Source organism: Falco naumanni, chromosome W, assembly GCF_017639655.2.
Source record: "Falco naumanni isolate bFalNau1 chromosome W, bFalNau1.pat, whole genome shotgun sequence".
Lineage (NCBI taxonomy): Eukaryota > Metazoa > Chordata > Aves > Falconiformes > Falconidae > Falco > Falco naumanni.
The window spans coordinates 26,547,424-26,571,048 of NC_054079.1; the positions used below are offsets into that span (position 1 = coordinate 26,547,424).

Genomic DNA, 23,625 nt, shown 5'->3' on the forward strand with positions numbered 1-23,625 from the left:
GCTACTCCCTTTATTCCCATTCCGCTCCCTATCTCCCTTGGCCTTGCACATGTCTTCCCTAACAGCTGCAGCTTGTTACAGCCACGGCCTGTTAGTACAACAAAGTTACTTGGTCTCAGGATTCAAGAACAGATCAAGGCCACTTTCTTGTTAACTTCAGCACAACAACTTCAGCACAATTCTAATTCCAGGCCTATTCTAATTTCAGGCCTGGATTGTGCAGATCTTTAGGGATTCTGTGGCCATGCTTCTGCAGCCATTCTTCTACAGAAGAATAGTCTGATTATTGGGAAATCTAATTTAAAAAGTTTGAAAAAGTATCCTGAAGTTCTATTACTTCTAGTGTATATGTATATCATAGAATCATAGAATCGTTTGGGTGGGAAAGGAACTTTAAAGATCATCTAGTCTACCTCCCCTGCCATGCTGCCATGGGCAGGGACATCTTCCACTAGATCAGGTTGCTCAAAGGCCTGACCAACCTGGCCTTGATCACTTCCAGGGACGGGGCATCCACAACTTCCCTGGGCAACCTGTCCCAGTGTCTCACCACCTTAATCATAAAAAAAAAAAAATTCCTTCCTTATGTCCAATCTTATCTATCCTCTTTCAGTTTATAACCCTTGCCCCTTGTCCTGTCACTACAAGCCCTGATAAAAAGTCTCTCTCCATCTTTCTTAGAAGCCCCCTTTAAGTATTGAAAGGTTGCAATAAGGTCTCCCTGGAGACCTTTCTTCTCCAGGGTGAACAATTCCAAGTCTCTCAGCCTTTCTTCGTATCCCTTTCTTCAACATACCTGTAAAAGCTCATCTTATTATTCTTCACATCCCTTGCCAAATTCAGCTCCAGTTGTGCCTTAGCTTTCCTAATCCCATCCCTATGCATCCAGGCAGCGTCCCTATATTCTTCCCAGGATACACGTCCCTGCATCCACTGCCTGTGCATTTCCTTCTTACACTTTAGTTTGACCAGGAGGTCCTTACTCAGCTATGCTGTTCTCCTGGCTTCCTTGCCCAATTTTTTACACATGGGAATCAAGAGCTCTTGCACTCTAAGAAAGATGTTCTTAAAGAGCTGTCAGGTCTATTCTGCTCCTTTGTCCCTGAGGGCAGCTTCCCCAAGGGAATCCCATCCACTAATTCCTTAAACAACTAAATGCTTGCTCTCCTAAAATTCAATGTCCTGACACTACTATTCAGCTGGCCCATATCCCTCAAGATTGTGAATTGTGTGTGTGTGTGTGTATGTCTGTGTGTCTAAAGTAAATTTCAGCCAAGCTATGTAAAATTAGCATTTAGATTCGGAGGATATCTTTTTTTTTATTATACTAGTTGCCATGGTCACTTCTATCGTGGTTTAACCCCAGCCGGCAATTAAGAACCACTCAGCCACTCGCTCCCTCCCCACCCACTCACCCCACCCCTCCAGCGGGATGGGGAGGAGAATCAGGGAAAAGGTAAAACTCAAGGGCTGAGAAAAGAACAATTTAATAACTGAAATGAAATGAAATGAAATAAAATAATAATGAATAGGAAAGAGAAGGGGAGAGGAATAAAATCCAAAGGGAAGGGAAGGGAAAAAGCCAAGTGATGCACAATACAATTGCTCACCACCCACTGACTGATGCCCAGCCAGTCCCCAAGAAACGATTGGCAAGCCCCAGCCAATCCCCCCTTCCCCCCTAGTTTATATACTCAGCATGACATCCCATGGCATGCAATACCTCTTTGGCTAGTTTGGGTCAGCTGTCCTGGCTGTCTCCCCTCCCAATTTCTTGTGCCCCTCCAGACTTCTGGCTGGCAGGGCCTGAGAAACTGAAAAGTCCTTGACTAAGTATAAACATTACCTAGAAGCAACCAGAAACATCCATGTGCTATCAACATTATTCTCACACCAAATCCAAAACACAGAACTGCACCAGCTACTAAGAAGAAAATTAACTCTGTCCCAGCTGAAACCAGGACAGTATTCACCCCTTATTCCATACCATTTACATCATGCCACGCTTTCCAATACAATCTCTTTGTAACAACTAAAACATCGGTGTGTTATCAAGATTATTCTCATACTAAAAATAAAACACAGCATTGTACCAGCTACTGAGAAGAAAAAATAACTATCCCAGCCAAAACCACGACAGCTTCCCAAAAATAATATATGCTACCAATTCATATTTTTATTCTTTACTTTAAAAAGGGCATTTAGTTTGTCCTGTCACCAAGTAATTACTTTGGTTTTGTAAATTCTTAGACCCCACTTCTCTGTGCATTACTCCCCTGTGTTATATCAATTCATTTGCAGAACAAGTCTGCAGAATGCTTCCCTTTCAAGAAATTATGTGTTCTTTAGAAAAACTAAACAAAGCTGGAAAAAATATAGTAAAATACTTGAACAACTTGAAGACAATGGTTGAATTCCTGATTCCATTAAGTTATTTACCTTTAGTAGAGCCAGGATTTCACACTGTGGATCACATTTACAGTAAATAAGAAGCAGGCATTTACTGTTTTTAACTGTATGGAAAATACTTTTTTTTCCTTTCTTATTTTTATATAGGAAGAGTTAGCTCACATCTCCAACTTCATTAGCAGTTTCATAATGCTCCAGCCTCATCTCTTTCACACTTTCTTCTTTTTAGCGAGTTAGAGACCAATTTCTATCCTGAGATTTGCTTTCATCTTTAAATCCAACTACTAAAGCTAAGCTGACTTACATTTGACTTGCATTTCCAAATGACACTTACAGAATTTTAGTCTCATGGAAGTTGTCTGTATTGCAATGACTGTTCCATGCATTTTACATTACAGCTGTCATAGCTGCTGTTCACCCTTCTTTTCCCTAAATATTTCATATACTCTAGCTTAATGTTTTTCAGAGAAACTGAGGTCCAGAAGAGCAGGCAAATCTATTCACCAGTAATGTGATTATAAATTGCAAACAAGGATAGAAAGGTAAAATTAAAAAAAAAACAACAGGTACTTCTGTGATTATTATATTCTGGTCAGAGTCTATCTTGGATAATCACTTTTTAGACACATGTTTTTCCTTATAATTCAGTTGCATATCAATGAATATCAAAAATGTTATGGTTATCAAATTTATACATATTTGTGTCTGTTATGTTCTGCAGTGTTTCCAGCAGTTCAACATCATAGGAATTGCTGCAGCTGAATTTAATTTTAATAAAGTTTATCTATAGATCATCTAGCATAGGAAATATTGAAATCCAAGAGTCATTCCAGCAGTGGTATTATTCCTGTGTGTGGCATTAGGCATTCCTAAGTCTCACATTTTGCTTAGCACATTACATGCCATCAGATGCGCATGGGAAAAATGTGTTACAAAAATCAACAGGGATATCAGTACAAAGGTGACTATATTATAGACTGACTATGATGCAGTTTTCATTAAAATAATTGTTCAGAAAAATACAAACAATAACCATTAAGTTCTTTAAAAGTTGAAAAATAATGCAGATGAAAAACCTGTAGATGCTACTGATAGGAATATTTGTCCCACATGCATACATTGTGAAGGTAACCATGGAAATAGAGAAATGGTGGGAGGAATAGCTCATATACTGGTTTATTGCTCCATTTCCAGGTTCTAAGTCTGCTATGATGATACTTACTTCTCTTCAGGAACTGCTCATTGTGTGCCATGCCCTTCTTTGCCTCTTTTAAAATAGCTGATACAGAAATCTTGCTTTACTAGGAAAATGGAGGATACATGGTAACTTACCTGAGTAAAACTCAAAGAAGATAAAAGTTTTACAATGTGTCAATAGATCTGTATACTCACTGGAGCCTTCTCCAGGCTGCAAGCAGTAAGTTAACAGTTGTTTAATTTTCCTCCATTATTACCTCTGTAGGTAACAGTTCCCATACAGTGTGTGGTACCAACTTGGGTTTCTTCCTAATAAAAATGTTCCCAGAACAGGAAGGTGAGAAAGCTCCAAGAAGCAGGAGTGACCCTGTCACTCATCACAGCAGGAGGCTGGATCAGCTCCCCTCTCTTCCACATAGAAATACCAATCTTGCTATTTATAAAAATATACTGCATCATTTAAAACTGCAAAACATTCAGAAAATAGGAAGCCTGGGGTTTGTTTTATTTGCCTCTTAACTCCAAGGTAACTTTCAGTCTCTTTTTAACAGTCATCTAGATTAAACTCTTTCTTTTTTAATGAAAATTGAGATTCATAATTAACACAGTTATTCAGCTCATAGAACCAGAGTCTTTATATCAGGTACCAAGTATTAGGAGATTACAAAAAAAAAAAAAAAAAGAGGTGATAACATTATGAACATTATGTAGAGCTTGTGCTTTACTTGTGTACTTCTATAGGAACAGTTTATGCCCTTTGAGATATGAGTGATCTCTATCATGGTCAAGAAGTAAAACAGAAAGTTTTTCTCTGAAACATAAACATTGGGGAAGGTATTCTTCCTAAAGTCCTACTGCCACCCCTTCTACAAAAATAATTTAATTATATATTTAATTTAGTATGCCAAATATTTTTGTATCTACCTCAAAGTGTACCTTATTGTAATTGTGTATTTTTTCATTAGTAGCCAACCATTTTGCAGACTATAAAAATGAATATAATCTTCTGATTCTCATAGTACACTTGCTCATCAGAAATGACTGTACAATAAGTAAACTTTATATCTTTATTTTGTTTCAGATATGTGTATATGAAGGCATTACCAATAACTACTGTAGAGAAAATATGAATATAGTTTTCTGTACAACAGTTCCTTAAGATTGTTTTTTGTTACTGTGTTTACAGAGTTCAGGACAACTTTCACTTGCTCAAAAAAGCTAGCTGTAGAAAAGGAAATAGCATGAAGGTGTGTACAGTAGGACGGAGGGTGAATTTCACTGCATGCAGTGGTTTCCTTATTGAGCTGTACAGTCCTCAGTAAATGAAACAATTTGCTTTGCCCTAGTAAACCAAATGCATCCCATTCTGCAATTCTGCATGGGATGCTGTAACTTTCCATCATCTACTACCATGACACATGCCACAATCTATCACATATATAGCAAAGCACTTGGAAAAAATCAGGTACATAATGGTCATCAAGTAAGTTCTTAGAGGGTGGGGATGATGACAGTAATGTACATAAATCTGCAATTTTGAATTAGGAACACTACTATACTCAATTGTGTGTGTGTGTACATACATATATATCAATATTTATCCTTACTTAGAGCATTTTTAAAAACACTTAACACCTTCCAATATCTAGTGAATACATTTTTTATTTCAATATAGTTGTTATTTTCCATAAATTTGACATTTATGAATAGACTACTTGTTTACCAACCTAAATTTCTGGCTAGACCATATTATAGTCTACTAAGGTAATTTAAATACTTAAGCTTTATTGTCAGTTCTTATTTTCTCCTGTTTTCTTTGACCTATATTACTTCCAAAGTTTGCCTTTTGATTATTATTATTATCTTTGTAACCTTAGTTCACAAGGATGTGTTCACCGAAACGCTATAAATCATTTTATATGATAACTCTCACTGATTACAGTGAGAGTGAGCAGTGCAATGCAGACTATTCCTGGAATATAGGATACATTTTAGTCTTACAGGGATACATTTTAGTCTTACAGGTGGAGAAAATAAAGGTTCTGTGGAAGAATGTGTTTTTAGATACAAGCCTGGTTTTTGTGGTTGTGTTCAGTTACTGAAGACAGTTGTTTGGGGCTTTTTTGTTTTGTTTTTCACAAGTGCTAAGGAAGCTGGAAGATGTAATTGTGAGGCCATTCTTGACAGTCTTTGATCAATCATGGCCACCAGAAGTGCCCAAAGACTGGAGGAAGGCAAATGTCACTCCTATTTTCAAGAAGGTCAAGAAAGAGGACCCATGGAACTACAGGCCTTTCAGCCTCACCTCCATCCCTGGGAAGGTGTTGGAGCAGCTAATCCCAGGAACCATTTTCAGGCACATAAAGTGCTGGAAGTCATCAAGAGTAGTCAACATGGCTTCACCAAGGGGAAGTCATGCTTGACCAATCTGATAAACTTCTATGATGAAGTGACTGGCCTGGTAGAAGAGGGGAGAGCAGTGGCTATTGTTTACCTGGACTTGAGTAAGGCCTTTGACACTGTCTCCCAGCAGGGGGGTTGGACCAGATGACCTCCAGAGGTCCCTTCCAACCTCAACCATTCTGTGATACTTTTGTTTTTGCAAAATCTTTAAATCCCTTGTCTGAAAAATCTCAAAATGCTTTACAGGGAGTAATTGAATGTCACTTCTCCTCTGAGGTGGGGAAATCTACTAATTTTATAGTTGGGAAAAACTGAACAATATCTTATGGATAGCAAGTAGAAGAGTTGAGATTATTGAGAAATCATTACTGCATCTAACTTGGATCTTCTCTAGTTTCCTAGCACTATCCATCTGTGACAATGAGGATGACATTAGGAACTGAAAGGAATGATTAGTATTACAGTTAATAGTTTCTATTATTATTCTTTATGTGTTAACTACAACAATATGGAAAAAAAAAAACAAATAAAAGTATAAAGGAGAAGGCTAACACAGAACACTTGGAAGGATCTACTTCTGACGCTCTAATATTTTTTCCTGTTATTAGACACAGACTAATTGATATGGCACATACTATTGATATGATGTCCACATATAGCAAAAATAGCAGCACACGAGTAGCAAGAACTTCAGAAACTGGTATGTTTTTATTTAGTTAGCCAGCCAGAATTGCAAGTTACCTGAAGTGGCTGGAAGAGAGGAAGTGTCTGTAGTCTGCAGAAAACCAAGTTACACTTGTAGACCTGCCACCCCTTCTTTTTTGATTAGATAATAGAATATTTTGGTTGAATTAAATATGCAGTGGAGGTATACTGATTCTGTTCACTAATTAATTGCTTGTTTTTATCAGCCAAGTGTATTTTAAGTACCTGACCCAGGGAGGAGGTATAAAATGGCTAATTGCTTCAGTGAAGCAATCTGTCCTGTTGGTTTAATAACATGGCTGTAGTTTTAACTGATGGAATTCAGTTGAAATCCTAGGTATTATCTCCTCTGTAGTTCTTTCCAGGGGTGTTCTTAAAGAAAAGTTTATGAGGTTTAAGTCTTCACTGACAGACAATTCTCAGCATGAAGAAATTGCCTCCACTTACTCTATAACTTGCTGTTATATTTTTAGCAAAAGTGTTGGGAGCTATCTTCTGTAGTTTCAGCATATTCAACTTGTATTAGTGACATGTGATTACTGTGCTGTTTGTTTTTATAGAAACCAGATTAGTGTTTGAAAATGAAATATTAATTTTTACTCTTTGGTAGTTGGAGGAAGGGGCTTTTTACTTTGTTCTTAATAATCACTAGAAACTTCCATAATCTTGGTATGCGAAAGTGAAAAACATATTCTTTTACTAATCAACTTGTTCTGTAGCATCTCACTGTAATTTGTGCTCAATTTGTACAGCTTTCACAATGGAAAATAAGGAACATTTGCTGCTTTTCTAAGTTAAATACTGTTTTTATGGAATTACTGCAGCAAGTAGTAATGCTGTATGAAAAGAAAAACAATTCCCCAGAGAGAAAGAGGCACTAAAATCCATGCAATTATACCTGTACTTCCTTGGGATGTTTGCTTTGGGGAAAGATAAGGAGAAGGAAGAGAAAACAAACAACATATTTGTGGGGTTTTTTAAAAGGCCATCTAGAAAGTGTGATGAGTTACTACAAATATTTAACAGCAAAGTTATCTGTAATATTGACTCTTCACAGTGGTTTCCTATCAAAAGCCCTATATATTTACAGTTTCTTGTTGAAAAGCATGTTTGAAACGGAGGGAGGGGAAAAGAAGGATGTTGATTTTTCTGAGCTTCTCATCCAACACTGAACCAAAAAATATTTTCCTATAATGCTCAGTAGCTTTTGATTTTTGATGGAAACTGTAATGATAATAGAGGTAAGATAAAGCCAATTCTCTGGCTTCTCAGTATCTTTCACAATTATGAGAAAACATTTCGGGCTGCTGCTTTGAATTCTGCCTCATTTTGCATCAACTAAAGTTGTTAATCTGTGGATTTATTTCAGTGACTTCAATGGGTAGTATAGCAGCAGCAGCTCTTTGCCTTACATCTGCTTATTTCATCTTTTAAATGCATATCTATTTGGTGTCTAGAAACCTAGTCTATATTGTGACATACTCACTCTTACTGATAAATTCAGCTATGATAGAAAAGATATAGGAACCTACTTGTGGTGGGTTGACCCCAGCCAGCAACTAAACACTCACCAGCTGCTTTCTCACTTCCCCTGCAACTATATGGGGGAAAGACCAAAACTGTTAAAAACTCATGAGTTGAGATAAAGACAGTTTAATAAGTGAAGGAAAAAAGAATAAAAAATGATACAAAGGCAGTCAGTCACCACCTCCCACAAGCTGACCAATGCCCATACAGTCTCCAAACAACAACTACCTAGGGAAAACTCCCACCTCTCCTCCCCTCCAGTTTTATTGCAGAGCATGACATTATATGCCATGGAATACCTCTTTTATTAATTCAGGTCAACTGTCCCAGCTGTGTCCCCTCCCAACCTCTTGCCCACCCCTAGCTTACTCATTGACAGAGGTAGAGCAAGAAAGAGAGGCAGCCTTGACACAATGTAAGCACTGTTCAGCAATAGCTAAAACATTGGTGTGTTATCAATATTGTTTTAGTCAAATCCAAAACACAGTACCATATGGGCTGCTCTGAAGAAGGTTGACTACATCCCAACCAGACCCAGTACACTAATTAAGAATTTTCTTCGCATTTTACATGACTTTTAGTAGTTTCAAATGTGTGAAAATATGGGGTGGTTATTTCTTGTTCTAACTTAGAGACCTGGCTGCAAGGAATTGCTTGGTAGACGAAAACAACATTTTGAAAATAAGCGATTTTGGAATGTCCCGTCAAGAGGATGATGGAGTTTATTCATCATCAGGCTTAAAGCAGATTCCTATCAAGTGGACTGCTCCAGAAGCTCTCAACTATGGTAAGGATATATCTTATCTTTTTGGTAAAAAAAATATACAGTATAAGGTGCAAGAGGACTATAACATGGACAATATTTGAGCATATATATATATATATATATATAATTTTTCCTTTTTCCCAGTTCAGATCAACAGTTGTTTAAAATATTTTAGTTACCTTAAAAATAATATTTCAGCCTCATTTAAGTTATGTAAAAATACTGTTTTCCCTTCAAAAGAACAAGACAGCAACATCAAATTTGATACTTATTCAACAGTAAAATAATGCTGTGGTTATGTTGTTAAGTTGTTCCAGTGAGTGGGAAATACTGCATATTTATGGCTTTTTTTAAGAAAAAGGGCAGAAGAATTTAACATTCTAGAGCACTCTATCAAATAAATGATTAAATAAATCATTGTATTGGAGAAAAAAAATGCTTTTTTTTTTAAACTGCAGCTTTTGTCTATATATTACTATGCTGTTATGGGGGAAAAAATCTATTATTTCTGATTGAGTTAAGTGGTCCATACTATAGTAGTTTGAAAACAAAAATAAAAACATCTGGATTTAGCTTTTTAGCTTGTAGGTAAAAGTAGAAAAAAAAGTTCTTCTAAGTGAGCTGTGAAGAAGCAGCAGCATATTAAATGAATGAGGTCATATTTTGAAAACACTTCGTTCAACCTATTCTTTACTTTTTAAAAGTACATTTATTTTAAAAAAGTAAAATTCTTTACTTATAAAAGGTGTTTTGAATTTTTATTTTCAGTGCTTCAAAAGTACTTGTAGTTTATTTGATATATAATAGAACCCCTTTCTCCACAGCCATACCAGTCCAGCAGGAAACTGGCTTTTATGACACCTTCATTTTGTATTTATGAGACTATGCTATTTTCCACACCATACAGAAGAATGTATAGCTGATTAACATATCTACTTATTTGCTGTTTCCTAAAATGAATCAACACCCAGCCAGTTTTAAGAGTTTTTCTGCAGTGTTTGGACGATAACCTGTCTCAAACATTGATTAAAGTATTCAGCAGTCTAATATTCAGCTTTCAAAATATGGTTGAAGCTTTCTGTGTCTAATGGGTTTGCATGGCAAGGTTTTGGTAGCAGGGGGGCTAAGTGGTGGCTTCTGTGAGAAGATGCCAGAATCTTTGCCCATGTCCATTGGAGAGAATGCCAGCCAGCTCCAGGACAGACCCGCCACTGCCCAAGTCCAAGTTAATCAGCAATGGTGGTAGCGCCTCTGTGACAGCATATGAAGGAGGAGAAAAAAAAAAAAAAAATCTACGACAGTGTGAGAGAGAATCAGAACCATCAGTTACCATCAGAAGGTAACAGAACTTAAAAACGAGGCTTTAGGTTTATTTTTTGTAAAATTTTCTCCTGAAAATGATGGGGTTTCTTCTAAAATTCCATATTATTTCTAACATTATACCTGGCATTCTGTTACCAATGAGGTAGTATAACAAGTTTTATCTTCAAGTAAGTTATGTTTTATAGCATATGACTTGCAAATTGTGAAAATGAATTATTTTAGTTCTGATACCCCATTTATCAACACTGTTGAAATCCACTATAAATCTGCCAAAGCCTTGTCATAGGCCTACTTTAGGCTAACACAGGCCTATGCCTTAGCATGGGCCAACACAGACTTCCTCATCACTCACCACTATCTAGCATAAATTCCTCATAGTTTGTTCATAGTTGCACCTCTGGGGAATCTTTTTTCTGTTATGGAGGATTTTAAAGTAGGTATTATCAGTTTACTGAAATGAAACTTCTGCTGCAAAAAGCTTTGATAGCAAACCAAGATAGGGTAACCGGAAACTATAACTTTACTGTCTTGCCAAATCTCTGTATTTTGATTGGGCCTGTCACGCTTTGATCATGTGCACATAGAAGCTAATAGCAATTATTGGATAGGTAACATAGTGTTATAACTATAAAAGACAGCAGCACCTCTTGGAAAGAGATAAGAATCATCCATCAAGACCCTCTGTCTCCCACTGAACAGAATAGCACTTAGCCACTGATTTGATTTGGGTGACTCAGCAAGCTGAATGTGAGGTATCAAACTGCTATAGCTTATTATGTTTTGCTATATTTGTGTACAACACATGCAGATTAACAAGGATTTATCATGTCCTTCCTTCTCGATCCCATCAAAAGCAGCAATGAATCATCTTTCCATTCAGTCTGCCCAGGAACCCAGCTTGATTCTCAGCCTAGCTCCTTCCCACAAAAAAATGGGCAAATACCTGGAGACTTTATCATTTGCCATCTGAAATAATTACTCCTATAGTTCCTTCTCCCCTGAATATTCTGATTATAGAGCTTATGTCTCAGTGATTCTAAGTCATGTTATCATTCAGGTATTGAGATCCTTGAATGATGAAGGCTGTCTATTCAATTAGTACACGTACTTTAAAATTAGTTCATGTTTACTTCTGTAGTGTGTTTACATGGCAAGGTTTTGGTAGTGAGTGGGCTACGGGGGTGGCTTCTGTGAGAAGCTGCCAGAAGCTTCTTCTATGTCCACTGGAGCCAATGCCAGCCAGCTCCAAGACAGACCTGCCGCTGGCCAAGGCCGAGCTAATCAGTGACGGTGGTAGCGGCTCTGTGATAGCATATTAAGAAGGGGGGGGGAAATATCTGCGCTAGTGGGAGAAGAGAGGAGTGAGACTATGTGAGAACAACTCTGCAGACACCAAGGTCAGTGAAGACGGAGGGGGAGGAGGTGCTCTAGGCACCGGAGCAGAGATTCCCCTGCAGCCCGTGGTGAAGACGAGACCATGGTGAGGCAGGCTGTCCCCCTGCAGCCCATGGAGGTTCACAGTGGAGCAGATATTCACCTGCAGCCCATGGAGGACCACACACCAGAGCAGATGGATGCCTGAAGGAGGCTGTGACCCATGGGAAGCCCACACCGAAAAAGGTTGGCTGGCAGGACTTGTGACCCCATGGGGGACACACACTGGAGCAGTGTGTGAAGAACTACAGCCCGTGGAAGGACTCACGCTGGAGAAGTTCATGGAGAATTGTCCCCCATGGGAGGGACCCCATGCTGGAGCAGGGGAAGAGTGTGAGGAGGAAGAAGTAGCAGAAACAATGTGTGATAAACTGACCATAACCCCATTCCCCTGCACCGCTTGGTGGGAGAAGGTAGAGAAATCAGGAATTAAGTTAAGTCTGGGAAGAAGGGAGGGGTGGGAGGAAGGTGTTTTTTCGGATTTGATTGAAATAAATTAAACTAATTTTCCCCAAGTTGAGTCTGTTTTGACCGTGAGGTAATTGCTGAGCAATCTCCCTGTCCTTATCAAAACCCACAAGCCTTTTGTTATATTTTTTCTCCCCTGTCTGGTTGAGGAGGGGAGTGATATAGCAGTTTTGGTGGGCACCTGGCAATCTGCCAGGGTCAAACCACCACACTATATTGTTTGATGCATGTTTTTTTGATGGATCATTTTTTCCACTCTCTTGAAAAGTGCAAGTTAAAATAATTGGTTTGTGTTTTGCCATTCTAATAATATGGTCATAAGTATTGTATTATTTGCATAGGTAAAACTGAAAGTGTTTAAGGATACCAGAGTGAAACAGAACTTAATGCACAGTATTTCAAATCTACATGACAGCCATTGAGCATGTGAGTTCTAACTAGCAAAATTTAATGGTTGGAGGAAAATGAGGAATACAGTCATTTGGTCATTACATGAATGATACAGTGCTGAAGAAAATAAATAAAAGTGCCTTTTTTTAAACACCTATAGATTCACCTTACATGACATTAATAGCAGTCACAAAAATATTGTAAATTAAAAAATTCAGGTTGAGAAGTCTAGAAACTGGATTAAGGCAAATGAAACTGTTAGAGTTGTGTATGAAGTCATGAATTAAATCTTGATGCTACTGGAGCATATGAAGATATAACCTTTAGTTCAGTGGTTATTCTTCAATGCCATTCCATGCCATTATTTTTACTTGGGAGTATATGATTTCCATCACTTCCAGCAACTGAAAAATTGCTTTAAACACACTTAATAAAATTACATATTTAGGCCAAGGTTTAGGGCATTTTTGCTTCCAGTTATCTCAAAATTAAAATGCACTTTTAATGTATGTTTTTCCAGTACTACTTTTACACTTCTTTGTAATCTTAATAAACTATTGTATTTGTTTATGAAAGGGTATGCCCTTTTTTTCTCCAGAGAATTAATTTTACAGAAGTTGTACTTTCTTTTAAAAAAAATCACTTATATCTATCAAATTACTTTATTGAAAAGTTTTAAATTACTGGATGCCAAACTGAAGAGAGTTGATATATAGACAAGAAAACTAATTTTACTACAAAAAGCAAAGTGAATGTCCCTAATTACTGTCTACTAATCACACAAGCTAATGTAGAGTTGTCAGCCAGAAGTGATATTTAGTTTAAGAGTAAACTGAACTTTCTGACTTCAGAACAGTTATCATATCACCAACTGTTGCTATAAATTACATGTATTTTCCTTTTTTCTAGTGTAAGTGGATTTAAAATGTTTAGCTGAAAATTTGACACAAGCTATGGGAGTATAGGGCCTTTCTGGAAATGCGACAGAAGGAAGGGGAAGTAAGAGAAGTGAGTTAGTTTGGTTTGTTTAATGCTCAGAGATGAACAAGCACACATTTGCAAACATGTGTATGTTTTTAAGTCTAAAGACTCTCATAGAATGTAACAAAGAAATACAGTCATGAAAAATTATGATAAATGGATTTTTAAGGTAACATTTTCATGGGGCCTGTTACAAAGGGCTAGGAGCCTACACTTTCTGATATAACGTGCATCTTGATGTGAATCCATCAGGGAAATAGAAATATCTCCCCCAAAAGCTGTCCTTCTCCCATAATATAAAGCTTTCATTCCACAAAGAGGTTTGGATTTAAATTATCTTAATTTTACCATATGTCTGAAGCATAGTTGAAGATAGTAGTAGGCCAGATTATTTATTTGTAACCTGATTGGGTGCATCAGTTCTTCAAGGTCCAAATTAAACAACAGTTGAAGCAACTGTAGATTCATTTCCAGAGAATAGTTTCTCAGAGTAAGAAACCCAGGTCCTCTTTGCAATTAAGAACTACATTGATTTTAGCTCCTCTTGGAGGAGTCGTGTTATATTAGGGAACTGGAAAAGGTACATTTTTTAAAAGTATGTTCAGAGTTGAAAGTTATTATAAACAAGGAAAAAAAACCCTGACATTTTTATGTCCTTTTATATTAAAAGATAATAAAAAATATTTTTGAGCAGTAAATGGAAATAAATTCTTAACTTACATAGAAAATTATCAACATAGTAAGATCTTCTCAACCATGTGCTTTGTGTAACAAGTCTCTGTCAAATTACAGAACTTTAGGTTAGCTTATATTATTCCTAGATATTAACTTTTAAGATAATTTATGCTTACAATTTGAAATACAGGAGAACATGATATCTGAAGAATGTTCATTAGGAGCTACCGCTTTATTATGCTTAAAGCTTGCCAAAATAACACTTACCTCTGCAGAAAATATGTGGCCATAATTATGTAATACATTAATTATTCTCTAATTTAAGCCACTGGTTTTCTTTCCTTTCCTTAGGGAGATACACATCTGAGAGTGATGTATGGAGCTTTGGAATCCTTTTGTGGGAGACCTTCAGTTTAGGAGTATGTCCGTACCCTGGAATGACAAACCAACAAGCACGAGAACAAGTGGAGAAAGGTAGTTAACTGTAGGGAGCAAAAGAGATGCTGTGTAGATCCATAGGGTTGTAGATACATACAGTATAAAAAATGTCAAAGAAATAACATATGGGTTATTTAGCTACTTTAGCAAAAATATAAGATTACTTAATTGCTGTTTAGCTTTCTGGGAGACGTAGTGTGATTTATAGACTTCTTGCAAAAAGGAAGATAATGACTAGTGACTTGAGGACAGAGTTATAGCATGTTTGCTTCCATGGCTACAGAACTAAAAGGTGAAATGGAGAGGAGGGATTGATTGCTGTGCAAATAAAGGCTTTACCAGAATAAATTAGTTAAGATAATGCAAGTGGAAATATTCCAAACTGCTAGGGAAAAAAAATTATATCATTCTATCATCTTCTCTATTAAAGTATTTCAGACAAAATTTTAAGTTATGGTGGAGATTGACAAGCTGGTTGAACAGCAAATGCCACATATTTTTTCCCTTTTACAAAATAATCAAAAGACTTAAATAAAAGTAAATAACTGTGAACAGGGTTTCAGGTCTTTGATTTCATCATCTTTAGTGGCATTTCAGGACTCTTTATCCTCTACATATTTCTACTGCATAATATTTTTTTAATACAACAATATTGAATTTTGCTCGTTTCTTTTTAAATTTGTCAATATGTATCATTTATCAATGCTATATATTTTTCCCTTTTTTGTGTACCAGGGTACCGAATGTCAGCACCACAAAATTGTCCAGAAGAAATATTTAAAATAATGCAGAGGTGCTGGGCCTACAAACCTGAAAACCGGCCAAAATTCAGTGAGATTCAGAAAGAGCTGTCTTCAAGCAAAAAAAAAGTGACATAGTGATGATCTAGTGCCAACTCAGTCTGTAGGACTTTATTTTCCAGTAAAGTAATATTTCCCCTTAAACAATGCATTTATACAACATTATTTGCAATATCCTTCTAACTACTTTAAAATTAACTCTTTTTTTATATATACAAGTCTACCAATGATGTCTACACCTGCATTAAAGACATATTCTGACAAATGTTGTATATCCAGTCACAGTAATATTGTCATTTATGATACACATAAATAGAAAGGCACATATTGTGACTGTGGATTCTATCTATTTTACAGCAAGTAAATGCTAGTGAAATTTTTCAGAGGTTTTCTACATTATGGTGGGTTCTCTCTCTCCTATTCCCGTCTCAGATATCAACACTATGGCACTGTAATGTGGTGACTGTGTCACACGATGGCCTTAAAAGTGAAGACAGTTTTTGATAAGTATATCAATGAGACACTTTTATATTTTTTTAAATTCTTTATGCAACTGATATTTTTAAATGATACCTTGTTTAAGGATGAAGGTCAGATTCTGGATGTAAGGGGAAATCCAGAATTTTCTTTTCTAGAAAATTGAACTACATGTGTATTTCTTATCACATTATAGTAAATACTTCTGACTTTGGATGTGATTTACTTAAGCTTCTGCTTTTTTCCTATGAACCCATCAGAATTCAGTGATATGTCTCTTTTGCAATGAACTACATTTATTTAACAAACAAAAAAGCCAATATCAAGTCTTGACTATATGTATGTTGTTAACAAATATTGCAAATCATCTGCCTTACAAAAAATAAGTAAAAGCAGTAGGTGCACACATGTAGAAAAGGTCAACAAGAAGTAGATTTGCTAAAGATAGCAGCATGTTATATATAACAAATAGGATTAGTTTTAGAGGAGTAAAAGAATGTGAATTACTAGATTTGCTTTTGATCCTGTTTTTTCCTTCAATTTGCAGTAATTCTCAGTATGCAACTGAAGCCTGCAAAAGCTAAACAAAAGTACATTCCATGCATAGTATCCAAATAAAAACACTGCTTCTCTATGCCATAAGGAAATATGTTTTAAGCCTCTAGCAGACTGATCGAGGCAGAGTAGAAACATTAACCATTTAGCTTTTTAAAATCATTATAATCAGATTTCAAAAGACTGGGGACAGTAGAGCTGCAAATGCCAACAAGAAGGAAAAAGTTTGTATAAAAAATAACATTCCTACAGAAAGAATAAAGACTCAACATTCAGAGGAGGAAAGGCACAAAGTTTGTTACTATGACTCTTGGTTTTCTTTGCAACTTGGACTATCATGTCCCTTTGTATCTTCTACATAAAATTATAATTGGAATATATGTCCAGGTGTAGAATTTATGTGTTAATTCTGATTTCTTTAATTTTCAAGAATTTGTATATTACTAGCCATTTTAGAGCACCATGTTTTTAGACATCATTTAGGCAGGATTTATGTCATGCAAAGGGGAGGGGAGATTTTCTCGACCCCTAGTGTTTGATCTGTCTATCAGCATCCCAAGAAAGGCAAGACCCTTGTGCCTGACCGGTCTGTCAGTGTCCTGCTATAGGGACCCTTCACTGAGCAGTCCTGCTGGATCAGAGGGCGATTTGACTGACTTGTTCAGGAAAACGTGCCAACAGCATAAGGGGGACCCCTCAGCAGGTCTTCCCACTTTATTCAAATATGTTACCTGCTGCCAGCAACTCCTAGTGCCCACGAAGGACTAACACTAACACTTTATGGAATAATACTCTTTATTAATATAAACTTGTGACAGAATAAGGTTCGAAGATTGCAAGTAACTGCAAGTAAGCTTTAAGCAATATATCTAATAGCAGCTAGCATAAGTTAGTCATAGAAAAAAGTTCTTACCCAATAGGCATCCCTATGGGGGAGATGACAGGTTCAGCCCATCGACTGATCCCAGAAGTTACGATGGAGTCTTCCCTAACTTCTTCCCTCATCTGTCCACTTTTTATGCTTCATAGTACATTGCATATTCATTCATCATACACAGGATTGGTTACAAGTTTCTCAATTTTAATGCAAATTAGTACACATCCTCAGATAGCACTACTGAAGTTCTCTACTAACTACACATGCTCCTCAAGCAGGATTTTGCCCTCTTTTGGGGGGGCTATTTGAGTTGGAGGTTGTGATCTCCCACTATCTTTGTCCTACTGTTAGCTGTATTTTTAAAAAAAAAAAGAATTAATAAAATTCTCAAATGAAGTTGACTGAGGTCACAGAGTGAAAACAGAATTAGGTGAAGTTGATAATTCCTTCCTCTGCCTTCCCAGAATTGAAAGCTTTGTAAGTAAAACTTGCAACAGCTGTCTTGGTGTTTTATAGGTAAATATGAACTGTTATCCAACAGGACAACATAGGATGCATACTGCTACTAGCAAAGAAGGATTGGGGAAAAAAAAAGTATTCCTAAATTGCCACTATTTGGAACTCTCATCTAGTTTTAGAACTACAAAAGTTTATAAATCAGCTACATAGCAGAAATTTTGTGAATAGGTTGAGAGACAGCTCATGCTTCTCCATTAAAACCCTTCTTCAGTTTAAGGCAATTGTGCTTTTAAAAGAAAAATCACTTTGCTAGAGGTTGCTTCTAAATTGTACATGTTGAGGCTATTGAGGAAGACATTTCCACCACTAAAAAAAATATTTAAAAGATTCACAGTACTGTCTTTATACAGTCAACTCAGTCATTTCAGTCTTTCTCAACATAAAAAAATTACACAAATATTAAATGCAATAGCAAAACAGAATACTTGGATTACTAATATGTAAACTAGTTCTCTCTGAACTTGTGCTTCAATTATTAAAGAATCTTTCTGCTCTTTAAACAGGGCTGCAGTAGGCTAACAGCTGTAGCTGCACTGTACTGCTAAACCAGAAGAATCTGGCCCTTTGCACCTCCCAAACATTTCTTAACTCTGACAGCTCTACCACAGGTACTCCCCTTTCACTTACTTCAAGAAAGTTACTCTTGTGAGACACAATTTCTGATATATCCCTGATTTTGCTTGACTCAAAAGTTTCATAGTGATGTTATACCTTTATACCTGTGGCAATGTGTTTGTATGAAAATTTTAGTAACTGTGAATCCAAGGTGAAACATAGTTCAAATCATGGTTTAATCAAGCTACAAACCCTAAATACATATAAAATTGTCTACATCATAAAAGACATCAGAACAAGAACATTCCCCACTGCTTAATTTACAATACAGAACAACCTTTTCCTATTCTTATCGAACACTATTAAGCCAATTAAGCCCCTTTCCAAAGGAATGATGTTGTCAGACCAGATCCAAAACACTATCTTTAAAATTAATACCAATTCCTCAGTTCCATTTGAGCTTCACTTTAAACATGCCTTCTACTTATCAGAACTTTCCAAATAGGATTAGTTTTCATTATTGTCACCCATTTTGCTTTTAGAAATCTGACCTCTTTACATCATATAACCTTTAATTATGCCAGTAATTATACAACCCTCCCAAATTCTGAGACTTGAAACTTCAAACAACAAGCACTGCTAAGTCAATAAAAGTCTACAGGGAACCCAATTTTTCATTAGGTGACTAAGTTGATAGGGCTTAATGCATTTTAAATATATACATTTTTTAGTTGAAAAAATTACTGATATTTTGAACAGCAGTATTGCTTCCACAAACTATCTGTTCAATAGAAGCATTTACATTTCACTTGAATTCTACACAGAGGTAAACCTGTACCTTTATTCCTCTTCAGTTTTTCAGTGAAAGGAACTGCTGAATTATAGTAACCAATTCAGGTGCTTTCAGCTGTTTTGATATGCAGCATAGATGCAGCCAGGTTGTCATAGAGAAGATCTTGCACTCTGTATGGCACCTTTTTATAGCATGTTTATGCTTGCTACAAATCACTAATAAATTCACTGGAGACTGGAAGTTTCTTGTATCTCTGTATATAGCAAATTCATTACAACACCTGAAGTTATAGTGCTTAAGGAAAGAGGAGAGATATGACATTATTGCCTTCCCTCTACCTTCTGCTTAGTCATGCCACAGATTCAGAGTCTTCAGTAGACCTACCAACTAGAAGAAAAATATCTGTTCCCACTGTTAATTGTATCATTACCTTTAACTGAGAACTTATTTTTTCCACAGAGTTTCCCACCTAATTTTAACTAAAATGCTAAAAACATGTAATAGAAAAACCTCAGAATTTAGGCTCACTATGTGGGACACAAAAGATAGGCAGATAAAGACATCTTGGAGACTGAAAGCCAAAATCAAGAACCTATCCATCCCTTCTATTAAAGAATTGTGTAGTTATATGCATATTCAAAATCCTTCCAGATACAAAAATTTGAACTAATAGTTGTAAGACTGCTATTATTTTCAACTACGTGTTAATTTTCCTTTGTATAGTTTTAGGTATCTGGAGAAGGAGAAGGGATGCTGAGGAAGGTGGGAAGGTTGATTCGCTGACCCACTAGCACACACAAGTTTTGACACTTCTAACCTTGAGTAGGGTACAGATAAAGTTTTCAAACATGTTTAGATTTTTTTTCAAGTTTGTGCCAAAGTATGCATCATCAAGTTTAATATTGGGTAAAGCATCTTTTATACTCTTTGTTGTTTAAAAAATATGTTTGTGAAACAGATCGATAATGCATAACACTGGAAATGGGTGCTTCTTCCCAAAAGTACACACGTAAAAACCAAAACATTTGTGATTCATCTGCTTTTAAACAAGTATGAAAATGATAACTAATACAATTGTTAGTTGTCTGTCCTTTATAATTTTAAATAGATATGCATTCAAACTTTATTTATTTGCCAATTGTTTATATACTTGAAAGTTACACTTTTCAACTTAAGCTAGCTTTTTACTTTTGTATGCTGTTACAAAACAGAATTTTGGTATTCTTGTAAACTGCAGACCGTTTTTGAATAATCCTTTGACTTTTCTCCAGTCCCTCTTTTACTGCACCCTTCCAACAAATGTAAAATATTTGCATCAAGCTGTCTCAAATTTAATTTGATATTTACAGCACATATTTATTTACTTTCTTCTGTAGTCAAGTGGAAGATCAACTTTAGTAACACTGCTCTTGAATATGCTACTATACAAAACATTTTGTATTTCACAAAGAAAAAAATAATTATGTGAATTCTGTTGTCGGTTTCTGAAATTAATACCTGTGTGATCCCTGCTTACAGTTTGACTGTCACTTGTGGCTACCTTTTATAATTCACAAGGGATTGAAAGAAAGAGTAACCCAACGGGCACAAGGGAAAGGACATGTCAAAACAGGCTCAGAACTTTAGGGCTAGAACCTTGCAACTTTGAGGGTGTGAGACCATGTATTTTTTTCCTCAAACCAGAACTGTGTTAGGAAACTAACCTCCCCATTTCTACAAGCATTTCCAGGTAAGAGGAATGCAGTAATCTGAAGATATATACAAACTTTATACTGTTTCTTTTACCCATGGCCTAGTTCTCTGTTTACTTTATAATAAAACCCAAAATTTTATTCATATTACTTATATTTTAAATGCTAGTTTGCTTTTAAACCAGTTTCCTTAAAGACACTTTATGCTTTACTTAGAACTGTTGGAAGAAGGGTTTGCCGGAGTCAAGAAGTCGCTCAACATGAGTTATGCATCTTGCTCAACTTTATTAGTTTCTAACACTACTTATATAGAACCGATACACATGCATATTCGTAAAGCAGAAATATAATTGGTTAGTAGCCTCTAAGCGTGTGCTGTTCTCACACCCCTAATTATCATGACTAAAATAAGCATTCTATCCATGTAGCTAATTGCGTTGCTATGCTTCAGCCTTGTGGTTTGCTATTTCCTATATTCCCATACTGCTCCCTATCTTTCTTGGCCCTGCACCTGCTTTCCCAACAGCTGTAGCTTGTTACAGCCACAGCCTGTTGGCACAACATAATTACTTGGTCTCAGCATTCAAGAATAGCTCAAGGCTACCTTTCTTGTTAACTTCAGCACAGCAACTTCAGCACAATTCTAATTCCAGGCCTATTCTAATGCCAGGCCTGGATTGTGCAGATCTTTAGAGATTCTAAGGCCACGCTTCTGCTTCTGCTTCTACAATTCCCCCTTTTTTCTTTTGCACAAGCCAGGCCTGATTGGTTATGTTAAAAACTACTCTCTTTAAACAAGAAAAAGCACAGCTAAAAACTAAAAGCATTACATTAATGATTATAACAAAGCGTATTCCTTCCATCAATAACATCTTTAACCAAGCTATTATCCCCAATCCTCTCAACCATTCATCGAAGGGATTATCATCAGCAAGAATATGCTTCATGTTTCCCTGCAGTTGTGACAACTTCTTGTGGATAGATATGGAATGATCGGAAAGGTTCATACAACACATCCCTTCAAAATCCTCACAACCATGTCCATGTGCTAATAACAAAAAATCTATTGCAGCTCTATTTTGTAATGTAGCATGCCTAACACTATCTACATCAAGCAATAACGAACTTAAATCTGCGATGTAAGATTAAATTGTTTCTCTCCCCAGCACGCTAACCTTCATATATTCTTAGAATTTAATGCTGCCATTGCCCCCGGCATAAATATGGAGGCCAGGACATTTGCTGTTACTGAATGTAGATCGACTCGGTCATTACATGTTTCATCAAAGGTGCGCAGTGCCCTCCGTGATCTATGAAATTGTGGAGTCATTTTCAATAAGTCTTTCATACGTGGAGCAAACAAAGTTAAATGCCCTAAATAACATGGTCCAACGACAGGATGCATAGGTATTCCTAGCCACGCTCTGTCCCCACATATCAAAAAGAGTCTCGGTGGCAACTGATAACCCCCTGATACATCTATATGGAAACCTCCAGTTTTCAATTCACCCCAAATAGGTGAACCGGTTAGATTTTGAAACCCTGTATAAAACCCCCGTTCACCTTGACGTGTTAGCCATAACTGCCACGGGTCACCAAACCAAATTACTCCAGTGCCATTCACGGGTTGAAGTGGTGATGATATGTGGGTACAGTCTGCCATACCAGTTGCAGTAACATTAACATATTCAACAGGTACAATGCTACCCAATAGGTCTAACTCCTGCAAAGGTAAATGATGTGGCTTATTTAAATTCTCAATAATCGTCTTCTGCCACACTGCATTACACATAGAAGGCCAAACATATTGCCCATTTGGATTCATACATGTACCATTCTGATTGGAAGTCAGATCCACTGTTTTAATATTCCAAAACCCATCAAAAATTGTTTCATTCACCTGTAAGGGAATACCAATTAAACAAGTTCTAAAGGGGTTGTCAGCTTGTTGCAGACGTAAAAAAACCTCTGTTACTCCTGTGATATTTGCCCATGTCACCCATGTTTGTCCTAGGCAAGATGTCAAAAATACTTTGGCCAATGGGTAAAAAATTCATCAAGACCGTAAACCAAGTCCACCACTTAAACATGTTTAGTCCTACAATTTCCACCTTTTTTTTTCTTTTTTTTTTTCACATTCCACCCCACAAATCTGTGCTCACAGATTCTGATGATGTATGCTGTCTCCAATCAGCATGGTATTACACTAGTTGTATGCTTTCTCTTGCTTCATGCCCGGTTACTAATCAAACACATACACTCTTTTCACCATTTACATTTAAGCTTTGGCTTACAGAACCATTTTACCCCACATAGCATACATCGGCACAATACCCACGGGTTACATCCCTTGCAACACAGAGAGTTCATTCCATCTGCTCGCTCTGAGTCTTCTCTTCTGTCTTCTGATCTTGACATACAGGTCGCACAAACTTGCTAGGGACCCATCTAGGTCCTTTATCTGTGGAGATACAAAAATAACCTTTACCAATAAATAACACCGGATTAGGTCCTTCCCATACACCTGAAGCCATATTTTTATACAGAACATTCAAACCAGGAACTGTAGTTGTTTGGTTCCCTCGTGCTGTTTGGTGATGTATAACAACAGGTGGTCCCTCTCTATCCTCCATAAGGGAGAG

General features: G+C 36.7%; 1 protein-coding gene across 2 annotated transcripts in view; it reads left to right on the forward strand.

Moving 5' to 3' along the window:
- The window catches only part of LOC121080550 (tyrosine-protein kinase Fer-like), a 217,443-nt gene extending 199,621 nt beyond the window's left edge, over positions 1-17,822 (forward strand). For both annotated transcript variants that reach the window (XM_040578635.1, XM_040578636.1), the window contains 3 exons: positions 8,874-9,028; positions 14,630-14,752; positions 15,452-17,822. In XM_040578635.1, coding sequence (XP_040434569.1) covers positions 8,874-9,028; positions 14,630-14,752; positions 15,452-15,594 — 421 coding nt within the window. In that variant the 3' untranslated portion in view covers positions 15,595-17,822. The remainder of the gene's footprint in view (positions 1-8,873; positions 9,029-14,629; positions 14,753-15,451) is intronic.
- Positions 17,823-23,625: the final 5,803 nt, after the last annotated feature.